Here is a 17989-nt window from a genome sequence, read left to right as displayed (position 1 = left end):
CTACAGCCTCAGCCCCCAATGGCCGTCACACCTGTCTCTGCCCAATCTTGTGAGGACCCCAGGGAAAGAGGATGTGTGAAGCAAGAGGCCAGCCGCATGGACACACCTTACCCAGGGGACACACTAGACTCGTTTTGCTTTCACATCTGTGGTGATTACCGTGTTTGATGGTGGAAGTGCTCCACCTGCTGACATTGATTAGACTTGGTCTCCAGGAGATTGCTTTTGTGTTCCCACCCCCAACCAAGTGGGGTGGCAAAGGGTTGAGTCATTTCTGAGGAGGTAATTGTGGTAGATTATGGATTTAGCTGATGGTGGAGAGTTCCTCCATTAGTGCTGGGTGGAGAGACTGCTCAGACTCTTGGGCAATAGGCTCTCTTCAGGGCCCTACTAACTGCTTGGGTCCAGTGAAGCCATTTGTAGACCAAAAGAATTCATATTTCTGGAGGCCCTATCCTCACATCTTATTAAACCTGTTGAAATTTCCACGCTTTTCAAGTTAAATAATATTTTTTTGCTGAAAATTATTTTTAAAGGATGTTTTTAATTTGTGCTTTCATCATTGCTTGAATATGATAAACTCCCCTAATTTCTGACTGACTGATTTCTTAGACCTCTGTTTGCACTTGGGAATTTCAGGAAGGTGAAAAACTTTAACCTACAAATTGTTTACAAATGTAATGTCTATTTTGTGACTATTATATTTAACTATCAGTGAAATATGAATATGTCATTTAAGTATTTAATTTCTTTTGGTATCTTGGAAACAATTTTTTTTAAAGATTTTAAATATTTCTATGGCTCAAAAAGTCTGTAGGCCCTATGCACTGAGCCTGTAGTACCTTGTGGGTAAAATGCCACAGAATCCCACAGATCGTCCTACTACAGGGCTCCTGGCATTGGGTTCTTCACAAACTTGTTTCCACTTCAGACCTCCTAACTGGGGGCCCTTCTTACCATTCTGATCTCAGTCTAAATGGCACCCTATCCAAGAAGCCTTGCTTGATTACTTGCTGGAAAGTAGTCATCTGGTCCTATTTTACTTGTTACTGTGGCACTTATCACTAGCTGACATTATTTGTTTAATAACATCTGCAGTATAATAAATTTATTCTAAATCTACTGATTTAATGAACGACCAGTCTACAAATCTGTAGATCAATTTGTTGTTCAAGCCCCTGGAATACAATACCAGAGGTTTTGTCAATCTAGTCAAAACCCTGGCACATAATAAATATTCGATAATTTTTTTGTGACATGATTAAGATGATAATATGATTACCCTACACATTTACTAGCTCGTTTATTATCCCAGTATTTCTGTGTTTTGAGAGAAAGAGGTCGGATGGTATGATAGGCAGAAGAATGGTACAAAGATGTCCACGGCCTGATCCTTGGAACCTGTGAGTGTGTTATGGTACATGGCAAAGGGGAATTTAGGTTGCAGATGGAATTTAGGTGGTTCATCATCTGATCTTAAATGAGCTTATCCTGGATTATCCAGCCAAGCCTAGTGTAATCACAAGGGGCCTTTAAAGTGCAAGAGGGAGGTAGGCAAGGTCAGAGGCAGGCAACATGAGAAGGACTCAGTGCACCCATGCCAGCCTAGAAGTTGGAAGGAGGGGGCTATGTGGGTGGCTTCTGTAAACTGGAAAAGGCAACTAAATGGAGTCTTCCGAAAGCCTCCCAAAAGGCCTTCCTTTTAGCCCAGCAAGGCCCATTTCAGACTTCTGATTTCTAACTTCCAACCAAGATGGAGGTGTATATAGATATGCTTTTCTTCCTCCTACAACCAAAAGAAGGACAACAACCAATTTAAAAACAAAACCCCAGAACTGCCAGAAAATCGAACTGTATGGAAGTCCAACAACCAAGGAGTTAAAGAAGAAACATTGATCCAGACTGGTAGGAGGGGTGGAGATGGGCAGCTGGGGTGGAGAGGACACACAGCAAGGCAGTGTCTGGAGGACCGGGTCGGTCGAGGCAGTGGCTAGCAGACCACAAAGTCCCACATTTGCATACGGAAAAGTCAGGAGGATCAACTGGGGAGCAAGACAGACCACGTAACCCAGGGTTCCAGCGTGAGAAAAAGAAAGCCTCAAAACCTCTGGCTGTAAAACTCTGTGGGGGTTGCAGCAGCAGGAGAAACTGCCAGTCTCACAGGAGAGTCCGTTGGAGGGGTCCTTGGGGTCCTAAAATGTACACAAGCCCACCCACCCAGGAATGTGCACCAGAAAGGCACAATTCACTTCTAGGTAGCAGGGGAAGTGACTGAAAGTGGGGAAAGAGCCGAGCAGAGAGGGCATTGTACCCTCTCTGTCCCATACCCCACATATAGCACCACAATGCAGTGAAGTGGGTTGCCCTGCCCTGGTGAATACCTAAGTTTTGGGAACCACCCTGCCTGGTTTCAGAAGCTGTAACCTCCCGTGGCTAAGGCTGAGTCAGACCTTGGGACCATAAACCACTAAGGAGACAAAGCTTATCTCCCGAGCAGGGGCACCACCTCTGCCCACTATACTTTACCCTGTTTGGCCCTGAGCCTGACCAGTTAGTGAATGACGGGTAAGATTCCTCAAGGGAGGGATGAGCTAAGACAGGCATGGTCACAAAGAGGCCCTCAGGGAAGGATTTGGGGGGCTATAGGAAAAGGGGGTGATGGACCCTTGCCCCTCGTCTTTGACATAGCCTGAGTCCTCATTCTGTCTGCAAGAAGTCTCCTAATCTCTTGGCTGCCTTACTTCTCCTGCTCTAGGTAAGCCTGAAACAATGCCAGAGGTGGGTGCGGCCCTGTGCTGGAAAGGGCAGGTTCCCTGGGGAGATCAGGCCTAAGGAAGAATGCATAAAATCCTGTGAAACCTGCTTTGCTAATACCCTCAATTTAAATGATAAGGGTCCAAGCCTGAAATGAGTTTGTTTCCCAAAGTCTTATAGCCCTTTGGCTAACTGACCCTGACTGAGAATAAGTCCTCAGAGTTCCTTGTTTGTTATCTACTGTTGGATCCTTACTGCCTATGATTGATGAGCTTTACCTGTATTCCTGTGCAAATTGAACCCAATAAAACCCCATTGAGGAAAAGGCTCTTGGCCCTTCTCATTTGAGAGATCAGCCACCTTTCCTCCCCAAGCAGATCCGTGGCAGCTGGGGGGGCCCTGTGGGCAGAGCCCCCCCACACCTAAAGGTCTGCCCCTTATGACATAATAGGTGCACCAAGACAAAGAAATATGTCCCAAATGAAAGAACAGATCAAAAGTCCAGAAAAAGACCTACTCAATGAAGAGTTAGCCAACCTATCAGATGCAGAGGTCAAAGAACTGGTGATCAGGGTGCTCACAGAAATGATTGAATGTAGTTGCAAAATAAAGGAAGAAGTGAAGGCTATGCAGAGTGAAATAAAGGAAAATATACAGGGAATCAACAGTGAAGGGAAGGAAACCAGGACTCAAATCTGTGATTTGGAACAAAAGAAAGAAACAATCAACCAGAACAGAATGAAGAAACAAGAATTCAAAAAAATGAGAAGAGGCTTAAGAACCTCTGGGACAACTTTAAATGTTCCAACATCCGAGTCATAGGGGTGCCAGAAGGAGAAGAGGATGAGCAAGAAATTGAAAACTTACTTGGAAAAATAGTTAAGGAAAACTTCCCCAATCTAATGAAGGAAATAGACATGCAAGTCCAGGATGCTCAGAGTCCCAAAGGAGTTGGACCCAAGGAGGAACACACCAAGACACATCATGATTAAATTAACCAAGATTAAAGATAAGGACAGATTCTTAAAAGCAACAAGAGAAAAGGACACAGTTACTTACAAAGGAGTTCCCATAAGACTGTCAGCTGGTTTCTCAAAAGGAACCTTGCAGGCAAGAAGGGGCTGGAAAGAAGTATTCAAAGACATGAAAGGCAAAGACCTATCCAACAAAGCTATCTCTATCCAGCAAAGCTATCATTTAGAATGGAAGGGCAGATAAAGTGCTTCCCAGATAAGGTCCAGTTAAAGGAGTTCATATATGAAATGTTAAAGGGACTTACCTAAGAAAAAGATCAAACCTGTGAACAGTAAAATGACAATAAACTCACAACTATCAACAACTGAATCTCAAAAACAAAAACAAACTAAGCAAACAACTATAATAGGAACAGAATCACAGAAATGGAGATCACGTGGAGGGTTATCAGTGGGGAGGGGGAGGGAGGAGAATGAGGGAAAAGGTACAGGGAATAAGAAGCATAATTGGTAGGTACAAAATAGACAGGGAGAGGTTAAGAGTAGTATGGGAAATGGAGAAGCCAAAGTCATATGTATGACCCATGGACATGAGCTAATGTGGTATGGGGAATGCTGGTGGGAGTGGGGTGCAGGGCAGAGAGGTTAAAGAGGAGAAAAAATTGGGACAACTGTAATAGCATAATCAATAAAATATAATTTTAAAAAAGATTTTATTTATTTATTTTTAGACAGAGGGCAAGGTAGGGAGAAAGAAAGGGAGAGAAACATCAATGTGTTGTTGCTTGTCCCGTGCCCCTACCGGGGACCTGGCCCACAACCCAGGCATGTGTCCTGAATGGGAATCAAACCAGCCACCCTTTGGTTTGCAGACCGTTGCTCAATCCACTGAGCCACACCAACCAGAGCTCAATAAAAAATAATTAAAAAAAAAAGACTTGTGACCTCTAGACCATTAAGGTAATATATTTATACTGTTTAAACCACTAAGTTTGTGGCAATTTGTTATTAACAGCAATAGAAAACTAATATAGGTGGTAATATCATTTTTAACTGAGGAAGACAAAGTGGCCCATACTTGAGAGGCTGGTTATCCAAGGTGATAAAGGGATTTCGTATCAGCTCAACTAGACCCCAGTTGGTCAGAATATGTATTATTCCTGTTAGCCTTTGTTTCACTTATCTATTGCTTCATAACAAACCAACCCCAAAGTGAAGTGGTGTGAAACAATGTACGGGTATTATTACCTTCTGTGGCTCTGAGGGTTGACTGGGCCCAGCTGGGAGATTCTTACTTTAGGTCTGTTATGTGGTTGCAGTCAGATGCCAGCCAGGCCTTTAGTCATTTGAAGCCTTAACTGAGGTGGAGGTCCACAGCAGCTCACTCGCATGCCTGGCAGTCGAGGCCAGCTCTCAGCTGGGGCTCTGGAGCACAGGACCAACATGTGATATCTCCATGTGCCTTGGCCTTCTCACAGCATGGCAACTGGCTTCTGTGAGATAGGGAGCAGAAGCTGCCAGGCCAGGTAGGGGCCCACACGTGGAACTGGCACACTGTCACTTCTGCCATGTTCTATGGGTTAAAGCAGTTACAGGGACCACCCAGATTCAGGGGGTTGAAGAAATAAACTCCATTGCTTGATGGGGGAGTGGCAGGGTCACACTGCAGAAGAGCGTGTGGGGTGGGAGATACTTATGCAGCCTTTTTAGGAAAACATAATATCTTACAGTGTCCTTATTTGGAGGACCTGAAAATACTTTGTAGCAATCTTACAATGAGTTAATCCTAACTATTTGTTGACCTTGTATTATTGCAAGGCACCTGCTTGACCTTTTGGAGGATGGCAGGATCATTAAAAGCAGGCCCTGACTTGAAACACTTTGGCACCTAGCGTGGGCACTGACTGAAGACACCTGAGCACAGGGAGCTGTAGGACACAGATGCTGGCAGTGAAGGAGAGGAGGTGCTAAAGGAGTTGAGAAAGGGGGCCATGAGGGAGCACTGCACGTAGGTAGCAATCATGCTAAGCTAGGGCAAAGGGGAGAGCTGCTAGCACAGAGTCAGGGAGCAGGAGAGCGCTAGGGCTTTTCTTGGGACCAAGTCAGCTATTTTGGCTCAAGGAGGGGGTTTGCAGGGTGTATAGAGACTTGTCTCTAGTCTACTTTGTACTTCCTAGACAAGAAAAACAGATACGGAACTCATGTTTGCCTGAGGTATGTAATACCTAGGACTCTGACTCTTTAATGGGAGGCACTTAGAAGCAACAAAGTGCCCGACCCCCCGCAAATTACTGAAAACACATTGGATTTTCTTTATTAAATAGTTGTACTACTTCATTGTATTATTTGATTGCCATGTGACGAACACCAGAAAGCATGCTGGATTCTAACAGGAATCCCTCCGTGCCCTCTCCACCTGTCTCGCAGCTCAGTGTCAGTGCTTTGCAGATAGCAGCCCAGAGTGGCCATGCATCGCTTGTCAGCTTTCTTCTCAGTGAGAACGTTGATCTGCACCGGAATGGGAAAGTGAGTCTATTCTAATAACTCGGGCTTTGATCCTGGCGCTGGGAGGCGGGCTGTGCTGGGAGATGCTCCTTGCAGATACGCCGTGGGGATGAGGTGTTCACAAAGGAGGAATTCTTTCTGGGAAGGCCAACTGACTTCTTTCGGAGGCTGAGTCTTAATCTTGAGAAATAAAATCCCAGGGTTGAATTTTAGAAAGTCATTGAAGTTCCTGAAAAAAATGAAATCTGTGTGCTTTAAATATTTATATTTGCTGTAATAAAACTTTATCATGTGTCTGGAGCTGCCATTATTCTTGGATTAAATTTATCAGTCTGGGAAAATGATGAAGCTGCTGTCAATAGGAAGGAGAATGATTATTTTTTTCCCCTTCACTGAACAATCTTGTTTTTCTTTTGAAAGTCAATCCTTTATGCTGATTTAGGTTTTCTGAAGTTTGACTTTGGTAAAAGTTTGAAGTTTCTGAAGTTTGAAGTTGGCTTTGGTAAAATGTACAAAAGTTCTCTGTGCTGGAATTAGATGGGAAACATTCCTCTATTTTTCACTCTATTTTCATTTCTCTTGGGAGAATATTATTTCCTCTGATCTTGCTTAGCCATTACTATTTCTTGTATGAACTCAAGAGAAGGGATGTGATTTGAATCACGACTGGTAGTTGTCAGAGAATGGCATCAGGGGAACTGGCCCTGAACTTTCCTGGCTGGTCCAAAGATGCCTCCTGTGTCTCAGGAGGGGCTGGGCCCCAGCAAGGCGGGTGGTCCCAGCAGGAAGGACACTGCCCACTTCCTGGGAGGAGGGATGCCTGCTCTTCCTTCCTCCCTCCCTTCCTTCCTTCCATGCTTAGTGTGTCAAGAGAGAAGGTCTTCCTGAGGGGTCCTGCACAGAAAGCCTTCCCCTCACATTGCCCACTCCAGCCCCATCTGTCTCCTGTTTCCCTTGCTCACCTTCAGACAATATGACTTACATAGCCATGGCATCCTACATGCCCCTTCTTCTCTTCTTCCTCTGTGTGCTGCTGACACACTTGCCAACTCACTATATCTCTCTTCTGTCCATCTACCCCTCTTTCCTGCGGTGGAGCTTGATGCAATGTTGGCATCAGGAAGAACTGGGTTCAAATCCTGTCTCTGCCACTTCCTCACTCCGATGCCTAGTGGAAGTTATTTAACCTCTCTGTACCTCATATACAACTCAGGGAATAGAAAACCTGACTGCTAGGGTTATTATGAATGAAAAGTGGTATTTAATACTGTTGGGGAAGGGGGTATACTAACTACCATTATAAGAACACATTGGGTGCACATAACTGATGTTTATTAACATCTACACCACTGCCTCCATTCTCACCCATGCTCACACACATCTGCCTTCCCTCTCTCCACTCACTTTGCTTTCAGCTCAGAGACTCTTCAGCAGTCGCACTGGATCTTCTGTCCTTGTTCTTTCACACCCGAACCGGCCTCCAATCCCCTCCACTGGATGCCTCTCACCTCACTTTCTCTCACAACTGTGTTCTTCCTCTCCCCTCTCCCTTTCAGCTGCCTTCTCTGCCCTGGAAACATGTTTTCTCTTGTGCCTTCTGGGGCCAGTGGCAGCTGGGTGAGAGTGAGGCAGCAGGAGGCCAATGTGTTCCAGGAGATGGGCACTGCCTCCAAGGGCTGGGTGAGGTGGAGATGAGGGAGAGCGTGGGGGTGTGGCCGGGAAACAGGAGTTTAGCCACAAACAAGGAGGGAAGGGGAGTGGGCTGCAAGGGTGCAGTGAATACATCATGGCTGGACTCCATGTAGGTTGGAGGGCTGAGCACAAGAATGGTGCCCCTGGGTGAGTGGGGAGAGCTTGAGATCAAATCAGTTCAGGAAAATGCTAAATGTGATTGCTGTTTCCTCCTGGTGGCTCTTCCCACTGCACTGTAGCTCTTTGAAGGCACTGAGAAGTCCTGCAGTTATGCCTATGTATTGCTTTCTCATCCTTCGTATTTGAGCTCACATGTCAGTTCTTCAGGAAGGCCTTTACTGACCTCCAGAACGAGGTTGGCCCTCTGCCCACTCCTGCCAATGCTCTCATACTACTCTCTAATTTTCCTTTAAAGTACTTATTATAATTTGTAGTTGCATATTTATATGGTGACTAAGAACAGTTAATATTTGCTTACCCCACTGGACTGGAAGATTTCTGAGAATGGGCCATGTTCACCACTCAGTCCCTAGCCCGGCCCACAGCAGGTGCTCAGTGTATAGTTCTAGAATGGGCGGAGCGCTGGCGAGCAGGTATAGCCTTGTGATGGAAATGACAGCTTAACACTTACCTTCAGTACTCGGGAGAGTATCAGGAAATGTCTGCTGAAATGAGTTGCTTTTGACCTCAATGATGAAGCCAGAATACTTTGTATTTGAAATTTTCATTTCTTTCTGCAGCCTAAGGAGTCCCGTCTTCATTTAGCTGTTATTAACAACCATGTCACCGTAGTAAACAGCTTATTAAGTGCACAGCATGATACTGACATCTCAGGTAAGTCAAGCCAGTCAGCACCTGGAGTATCTATTTTCTTACATGTTTCAATGCAGTGTGTGTTTAGGGGTAGTTTTGATCAAGTTCAGGTGCTTTAAAATTTCCTGGGAGGAATGTGCATGTTCTTTTTCTTCTTCTTCTTTTTTTTTCTGTAACCTGCAAACAAATACTTTGTCTTTTTCAAATGTACAACTGGGATTCAGCCAGTACATTCATTTAACAGGCCCAGCACTTCTGATAAACAATAGTTCAGAGGTAAATTGCCAGAAGCTCTTTAAATCAAAAGCCACTAGCCTTGTATGAAATGGAATTGGGGGGAGCCCTTCACTTCTAGAAGGAAGCTTTATTTCTATATTATATTATAGACAGTAAATGTGTCTTCTTTTAGCCCAGAGGCAAAATCTTGTTGTAAAAAATCACCATGAATTCAATCCACTGGAGCAGAATCATATGCCTCATAGGCGGAATCCATCGCTGGCTGGAAATGGCAATGGTGGAAGAATGAAAAGGATGGTGATGGGCACTCTGCTCCCGGAGTTGGGCTGCCCCTTCCAGGAGCTGTAGGGAGGGACTGGGAAGAGAAACTCTCAGAGAGGAGCCCTTCCAGAATCCTGAGGACAGAGACCTCTGGACTCCTCCTGCCGTTCTCTGCCTCTTCCCAGAGAAGCTTCAGCAGTGCCCTCTGGGTGGGGACCAGCCAGGCCATGTGGCTGGGCCATCCTAACCTGCTGTGTAGCACTCAGCTTCACCTCTGTCCAACCAGAGCACCGACTCAGATCTTTGTAGTCTTCTCCTGTGAGGTCATTTGTGCCTTAAGCTGAATGGAGACTTATTTCCCCTTCGGTCCCTTCCTTCCCCAGGGCCTTCCTCCTCCCCTCGTCGTTTACTATCCCAAAAGTTTGGGGAAAGAAAAACCCCTCATGTTATTAAATATAATCATGTGTGCAACTATGTTAATGCCCCCAGCCTTTCCTAGTGGACAGACTCTTTGCCACATACACAGACAGAACTTGGGTGTGATTTTGGTTTCACCACAGTTGGCTGGATCCAGTCCACAGAAGAATGGTGTGTTAGACTGCCATCCAGTTATAGAGCTAGACTTTATCATTTCAGGTTTTTTGGTAGACCAGGAATATACTCAATGTATAAAAATAAGAAAACATAAATAAGCTGACAACTTATAATTTGTTTGTAATTCCTCCAAAAAGAGAGCTCTTGTTAACATTTCAGTGCATTTTCCTGCCTTCTAGACTTACAGCACCATTGTCACGTGAAATTTTATTGGTGTGTGATGTATCACTCTTGTGTCTCTATTCCATGTCGGTACAGACCTTCGGTAGGTTTGTGAGTGTAATAATGTCTCGGATGATGAGCGCCCTGAGGGGCACAGTGTCAGCCAAAAGTGGGTCTTTAGTACCTGCTTTTCTACTCTGATTATGCTGACATCCTAAGCAAATTGACCCTGTGCTCCGGCTGGAAGAGTATGGGCTAGATGCTATTGCCCAGCTGTGTGACCCTGGGGAAGTCACTTCCTCTGTCAGGTTTGGGGTTGGGCTGTATCATAACCAATGTTCTTTCTGTCCTAATAGTCTAGAAATGCTTCACATGAGCATTACTCTGGATGGGAGGTTATGATGGATGATTTCTTGAGATTTCATGTATTTCGTTGAAACACTGTCATTCTCTTGATAAGAAAATGATTATTCCAGAAAGAAATTAGAAAACTTGTAGTTCTTTATACATTACAATGCAGGAAATTTACAAAATAGAAAATAATAGAGAATGCAATAAAAATAACCTCTAATCCCTCCATCTAGATATTATCATTCTTAACATCATTGATGTATTTTCTTTTTTTTAAAAGATTTTATTTATTTATTTTTAGAGAGTGGAAGGGAGGGAGAAGGAGAGGGGGAGAAACATCAATGTGTGGTTGCCTCTCATGTGCCCCCCTACTGGGGACCTGGCCTGCAACCCAGGCATGTGCCCGAGACTGGGAATCGAACTGGCGACCCTTTGGTTCACAGGCCAGCACTCAATCCACTGAGCCACACCAGCAAGGGCTATTTTCTTATGTATATTGAGTTTTAATATATATATATGCACACACACATGCACACACATATGTGTATATGTGTGCGTGTGTATGTACATATATAAATTCAGCCATGTAAATGAAAAATAAAGACAATTATTGAAGAAGGTATAAGACACAAGAAACAGGGTGACCTGGCTGGTGTAGCTCAGTGGATTGAGTGTGGGCAAACCAAAGGGTCACTGGTTAAATTCCCAGTCAGGGCACATACCTGGGTTGTGGGCCAGGTCCCCAGTGAGGACCACGTGAGAGGCAACCACACAAAGACACAAGAAACATTGTACACAGGACAATGATGCCTCAGTCCCCTTCAAACTAGGCACCTTGGGAGCTCACGCAGTTCTCCCAATCGCCATCAGCTGTCCCGTCATATTTTCCTGAATCTCATCGACAGTCTGAAATCACTTCCCCTTCAAAGGTAATTTAGTTTTGGGAAAAGCTGGAAGTTGCAGGGTGCCAAATCTGGGCTGTAGGGGGCTGAGTCACCTGGGTGATTTGATCTTTCACCAAAACACTCTGCATGAGACGTGATGCATGAGCAGGCGTGTTGTCGTGATGAAACTGTCAATCACCAGTTGTCCATAGCCAAGGCCTTCTGAATCATCCAAATAGTTTCTTTGGAGGAATGTTCAAGCTTAATGCAAAAGTTGATGCATATGTGCTGTTCTACTTGCTGAGTCATTTTCAATGCCATGGCCACACAGTACACATGCTCACTCATCAGCATCTACCGCCCCCACTGACTAGTACAGTGAAGTCGTCATTGTTCACACATGTGCATTCCAGTCCACTCTCCTTGGCTGCCAGGTTACATAGGTGTCACGCAAACTGTTCTTGTCATATTAACAATGGAGTGTGTATATATACACACGGGGCAGGGGGGAGAGATATCTATAGCTCGGCTATATGCAGTGTTGTTTCCTTGTTTCCTAAGGCTTTTAATGTTAAATAAGTATTTTTTCATATTTAAAAATAATCTTTGAAACCAGTTTTTATTGTGGCAAAATACACATGACATACAATTTACCTTTTTAACCATTTGTAAATGTACCTACCGGTCAGTGGCGTTGAGTACATTCATACTGTTGTAGAACTATCACCTCCGCCCATCTTCACTTCTTTGTTTGCCCAAACTGAAACTCTACTTATTAAATAGTAACTGCCCAGCCCCCCTCCCCTCAGCCCTTGGCAATCACCATTCTACTTTCTGTCTCTATGAACTTGATTATTCTAGGTACTTCATATTGAAATAATTTTAAAAAACCTTTTAATAGTTGCCTACTATTCCAGTGTGTGGACACACCATGGTTCATCTAATGAATGTCCTTGTTAAATGTGCAACTTCCTATCAGTTTTTCACTGCCATAAACAATATTGCTATGAATATCCCCTGCACCTACTCAGAAACCTGTGATTTTATCTCTTTTTCCTTATGCCTATATAGGACACCTCTGTTTTCCCTTTGTCTTTTCACTATGCTCATTTTTTCCCCCTTTGTAGTGTATGTGGATTACATTTTTGAAATTTCTCACGGCAGAGGCAGCAAACCCCTTGGCCTGTGGCTGCTGACCTTGGAAATGTGGAACTGGTGGGAACCCTGCTGAAGGCAGGCTGTGGTCTGAAGGTCCTTGATAAGGTAACTTCATGGGTTTCACCCTGTTCCGCTCAGATGGCTGCTAGAACGCCCTGGTGGCTCTCCGCCTTTAGCAGCAGCCTAGCCTGTGAGAAATGGACACACACTGGAGAAAACTTGTGTCTTGAAGCTCAGTAAAACATCCCAATTTTGATTAAGATAGGTCAGTAAGAAATTTAACTGTGAACAATAAAAAATGCATTTTTAAAATGCAAATTATTTAATTTTGTGAAAAGATTATAGATTCATATAGTTCAAAATTTTTTTAAATGCAAATAATTAGTAAAGGTTTGACAGTATAAATTTCCCACTACCTGTGTCCTTGGTTCCCATACTACCCTTGCCATGAAAATCCATTATACATTTCTCTGTTCTTTCCAGAATTTCTCTATACAGAGACAAGCAAACATAGTATATTATATTCTTCTTCCATTCCTCTGTCCTTTTTACACCGTGGTGATATACCTCTACATCCTGTTCTGCATGTAGCTTTTTTGCTTTAACAATATAAAGTGTGGGTCATCCCATATTGGCACTTCATTCTTTTTTACACAACTGCGTAATAGACTGTGGTCTGGACATACTGTTGATTTAACTAATCCTCAGCTGATAGGCATTTAAATTGTTCCTAAGCTCTTACTGGTGTAAAAAGAGCTGTAATGAATAAGTGTACACATGCATGTCTAAACTTGTTTTTTTATTTTAAAAAGTTTTTATATTGTAAAATACACATAACAAAATTTACCATCTTAACTGTTTTTAAGTGTGCAGTTTAGTATTGTTAATTCCATTCACACTATTCTCCAACCAATCTCTAGAACTTTTCATCTTTCAAAATTGAAATTTTGTGAACAACAGCCGCCCATTTTCTCCTCCACGCCACCCCCAGGCCCTGGCGACCGCGATTCGCCTCTGTCTCTAGGTGCCTCATGTAGGTGGAACCATACAGTCTTTGCCCTTATGTGACTGGCTCATTTCACTTAGCTTTATGTCCTCAAGGTTCATTCATGTTGTGCATAGGTCAGAATTTCGTTCCTTTTTAAGGCTGAATGGTATCTATTGTATGCCTAAACCACATTTTATTTTTCCTTCCACGAAGACACATTTGGGTTGCTCTGTCCTCCTGGCTGCTACGTAGACTTGTTTGATGAAATAGTGCCGACACGGCGTTGGAGGGGAGTGAGACGACTACCGTCAGATTCCAGCTTCACTGAACGGTGTAGACGCGGGAGACTGCCGTGTGGCAGCCCTGCGAGGTGCTCACACGTGCCCTGTACTCTTTCAGTCCTCACATCTCCTCTGGGAGGCGGACAGAATAATCCCAGTTTTCAAGACAAGATGTGAGAGATTTAACGACAGTAGGACACACACATAGTAAGAGCCTGGCTTCAAACCCAAAGGCTACTAGCCTTTCCTACAACTGGCGGCAAAGGTGGCTGCTTCCAGAACTTGCAGCTCTTCCTGTCCTTGTCTTCCCCCACACCGTTCATCAGCCCAGCACATCCCTAATTCCTAGGGCAAGCCTGGATCCATCCTACTCTATTTCAGAATCACCTGTTTCATATTTTTAGGATCTGAAGTAGCGACATGCTATTTTACTTAACTCTGTATGTCAGTTTTTAAAATTAACTTTAAATTCTTTTCTGATCATAAAAGTAATACAAACCCTCTGCAGACAATCTGGAAAACATAGAAAATCATTAGGAAAACACAGTAACCCTTAATTCCATCACCTAGGTGGAATCCCACCGGTTAACTTCTAATACCATTTTGCATTAGTATTAGCATTTAGTGTTAGTATTTTCCTGTGCTTTCTTTTTGTACTTTATTCTACTTTTTCAGGAATATATCACAGCCCCAGGGAAGTCTTGTGGGTAGAGAATCTAGATAGCATAGGCAGGGAATTCATGTTGGGTCCCCTGGTGCTTAGTGGACTGGCTATTCCAGTAAATACCATTAATGTTACAACTTAACTTTGTTTTCAGAACAAAAGTCCACAGTTTACTAGACCTCACAATTTGACTTTCCCAGATTTCCATTCTCCTCCTCCCTCCTTCTTCTCAGGGTCTGGAATATAGCTGGTACCAAATACATATTTAATTAATGAATAAAAGCTACTTTTTCTCTCTGCTCCTACAATTTTTACCAAAGATAAGTGACTGTTTCTAAAACTGAATTAAGATCTGAATGGATAAAAGGAGCCAAGATTTGGTGTAAATTTGATTTTCCCAGAAACCTGTTCTCTGGGCCTGAGACTTACGTCACAAGGCCCCCCGAGGGCCTTGTACCCTCAATGGCTTCAGTATTTAGATTCCCACTCCAGCACACACTCCCGGGGAAGGATTCCTGGGAGCCTGGAAACTCTGGCTCCCAGGATGCTGCCTGCCCAAAATAGACTAATTACGACGACGCAAATGGCTTTACAAGCCAGAATTTAAACAGTGTGCGATTAGAGGCTTACTGAACGCCTGCAAAATGCAGTTCTTCCTAATTTCATTACCATCTCTTTTGATTAGAAGCTGATTACATTCAGCCCTAATTTGCAGGCTCACCGCGGTCTTAGTGCCTGGATTAACAGCCAAATCACTTGGGTTGGTGGGAATTGCAAATAGTCGTATATGAGGGAATTATTGGGATACATTTCTGGATCCCTAAGCATAGAAACCTCTGTTCCTAAGGTTGGAACTTCTTTTGGGGTTATGTCTGCCCACTCATTATAATTTTTGTCAGGATTCTTGAACAAATTTTCATGGGTGATTTGCAAAGCAAATGAAAACCACCACCTTCTGCCCAGGAGAAAAATGTACAGATGTCTAGATTGTGTGCTGCATAAAATCCAGGGGAAACATATCCAGGGGACACTGCCTGCAAACCTGTGTATCTGTCTTGACAGAGGTGTGCCTTTTGTAATTTGGGTAAGGTGCCATGTGGGCACCAGGCCACTCACGTCCCACATTATGTCTAGAACAGCCTTTCTCAATCATTCTATTTGGTAAAGATTCCAACCCTCACCCTGGGTTAGAGGCAGTATGCTATAATAGAAAAAAGTTCTAGTGAGGAGTCCAGCAAGCTGAATTCTATTCTATGAATTAGTCGTGTTGTCATGATCGGTATTACTTTTAATAAGATCCAGCCCTTTTCTGTCTTACTACTCTGCCTTCCTCAACACATGGCTTCCACTGCCTGGTCTAGGGTGGCTGTACAAGCTCCTGCCATTGTGCCAGCATTCTGCTCAGGAGGAAGAGGAACGGAAGGAGAATGACACCCTTCTCTTTAAAGATTCTTCCTAGAAGATGCGTGTGCCACTTCCATTTATATACCATTGGCCAGACCTTAGGTCACATACCTTAATGCAAGGGAAGCTAGGAAATGTTTAGAATGGCCAAATGCCCACCTAAAAACCCAGAGGTCTCTTCCTGTAGAGGAAAGGAAGAAAAGGCCATTGAGGGGTGGGGGCATGGCCACTGGCTAAAGCTTCTGCCACAGGTGGAGTCTGCCTTTGAGGAGAAAAATGTACAATCGTGTTGTTTATTTGCTGAGGACACCCCAGTGCAGAGCCAGGAAGACCCCTGAGGGTACTGGGAAATATTCAGGTTCTCATTGATAGACCATGTGTAAAACATTACTTGTTGATGATGGGTCCCTAAGCCCAAACTCTTTCCCTTGACCAGTTGCTACAGCACCAGACACTATCAATATCTACTATTTCTTGGGCAATTTGCACATGTCACGCACTGTCCTAAGGCCATGACGTGCATTGTCACATATGCCTCTTACCACTACACCACGGAGTAGTATTGAGATGGAGAGAGGCTAAGGACTGGCCCAGGTTCACCTGGCAGTGAAGCAGTAGGGTCAACACCTGGGCCCAGGGTGTCTTCTTTTTTAGAGCTCTTAACCACTAGGCAACATCAGCTGACACTTTCATTATTTTTAACTTTTAGCAAGGGAGGATGGCCTTGGCTGTGGCCTCCAGGAGCAGCCACAGCCTCGTCGTGGACATGCTCATAAAAGCAGAGAGGTACTATGCCTGGAGAGAGGTACGGAAGAACGATTTCATTAAAGATGCATTTGCTGTTGTGACATTTCTTTAGCCAAGGTATCACCTCTGTTTCCCTTGGAGGTGGGTAAATAGCAGGTTGAGACAGAAGCAAGGGACATGACACTGACAGTTCCTTACACTTCCTGTGTCAGACAGAGAGTACTCAAGCTTTTTATTTCAGATGTTTGTCTACATTTTGAATGACAAAAATGATCCAATAGCAGGTAGCATTGAAAGCGTGGTCTTGGTTACCACCTTACTAGTTACATCTGAAAATAAATATTCTATAGTAAGGCAATAAGCAGAAAAGGCAGTAAGTCTGAACTCATCTGATACTTTGATTTAGAAGCACAGTGAGAACATCAGGGACCCAACAACCAACTTTCCTCCGACATTCAAGCAAGATCACAGTCAGGAGACCAAGCATATTCGCAGTGTCCTCTGGCTTCTGGCTTACCGTCAGCTGAAGGGCAGCGAGTGGCAGAGTCTGGCCCACTCGTGGAACTTCACAGAGGACCAGATCAGAGCCATCAAGGAACAGTGGTCAGGTGAGCACGGTCTAGGTGATGTGGCAGGAGGCATTCTGTGTTAGGAACAGCAGTCCTTCCTGGGGACAGATCTTCTAAGTGCCAGGGACACAGACTCCGGGCTCCCTCAGAGGATGCCAAGCCATGGACTCATTTCAGCCAGACTAGCTGTCAGGATTAGTGAGGTCACGTCAGCTGGAGTCCTTAGCTTTGCTTCTTAATGATTTGGCCCAAACCTAGAAAATATAGCAAGTTTGTTTGGCATTAGCCAACTAATTAAACACGGAAGGAAACACTTTTCTTGGCAAAACTTTCTACTTTTTCTACCCCAGCACTTCCCACCACGGACGCCATGAGATGTGAATGTGTCCCATGCTAGGGCCAGTTCGCGTTGCTGACTGCTGGGGATCGTAGGTGCAGAAGCACGGCCCGTGGGCGTGTGTGACTTGGACCACAAATTATGGCGTTTTTATGGCTACTTCTAAGGACACATTTCCATGTGAAGAAAATAGATGTTGAATCTTGACTATAGTTTCCAAAAAGAATTCTTTGTTATTTTTCCTTTGTGATTAATTAGACATCTATAGTGTTCTGTGAAGTCTTTAGGAAAGTCGTCTTCTGGAAATCTCTCTTGACCTAAAGAAATGAGTTGGAACTATAGTGAACCCTCAGAGTACTTGCCACCAGGGTAAGGGGAATTTAAAATGTTTTAGTCCAGCGTTACAGAGTGCTTAGAGCACGTTCAGGCCAGGAGAGGGTACATCTGCTAGGTGATCTGGCACATGTTTGAGGGAGTTTATACTCTAGTTGGCCTAACAGTAACATTCACGATCTATTTACAGTGTGACCCAGGTAATGGCACCAGGGAGTTTGTGGACTTTGAGCAAGAGTGACATGTTATTGATGATATTTGAGAAAAATTAGTTTGACAAG

The 17989-nt window shown here is 44.0% G+C and overlaps 2 protein-coding genes across 2 annotated transcripts in view; one reads left to right on the top strand and one right to left on the bottom strand.

Annotated features, from left to right (window-relative positions):
• Nucleotides 1-17989, top strand: part of ANKDD1B (ankyrin repeat and death domain containing 1B) — a 51809-nt gene that overhangs the window by 31804 nt on the left and 2016 nt on the right. The window contains 6 exon segments of the mRNA XM_053918182.1: nucleotides 6156-6254; nucleotides 8666-8759; nucleotides 8844-8848; nucleotides 12392-12490; nucleotides 16432-16527; nucleotides 16876-17077. Of these exon segments, the coding sequence (XP_053774157.1) occupies nucleotides 6156-6254; nucleotides 8666-8759; nucleotides 8844-8848; nucleotides 12392-12490; nucleotides 16432-16527; nucleotides 16876-17077 (595 nt within the window).
• Nucleotides 13242-17989, bottom strand: part of POC5 (POC5 centriolar protein) — a 45929-nt gene continuing 41181 nt past the window's right edge. Inside the window, exon 13 of the mRNA XM_024563627.3 lies at nucleotides 13242-17292. The gene's annotated coding sequence lies outside the window, so the exon portion shown is untranslated. The remainder of the gene's footprint in view (nucleotides 17293-17989) is intronic.

The sequence above is a fragment of the Desmodus rotundus genome, chromosome 1 (genome assembly GCF_022682495.2).
Source record: "Desmodus rotundus isolate HL8 chromosome 1, HLdesRot8A.1, whole genome shotgun sequence".
Classification (NCBI taxonomy): domain Eukaryota; kingdom Metazoa; phylum Chordata; class Mammalia; order Chiroptera; family Phyllostomidae; genus Desmodus; species Desmodus rotundus.
Note: the sequence above shows the minus strand (reverse complement) of the source record. Positions and strands in the feature narration are given on the sequence as shown.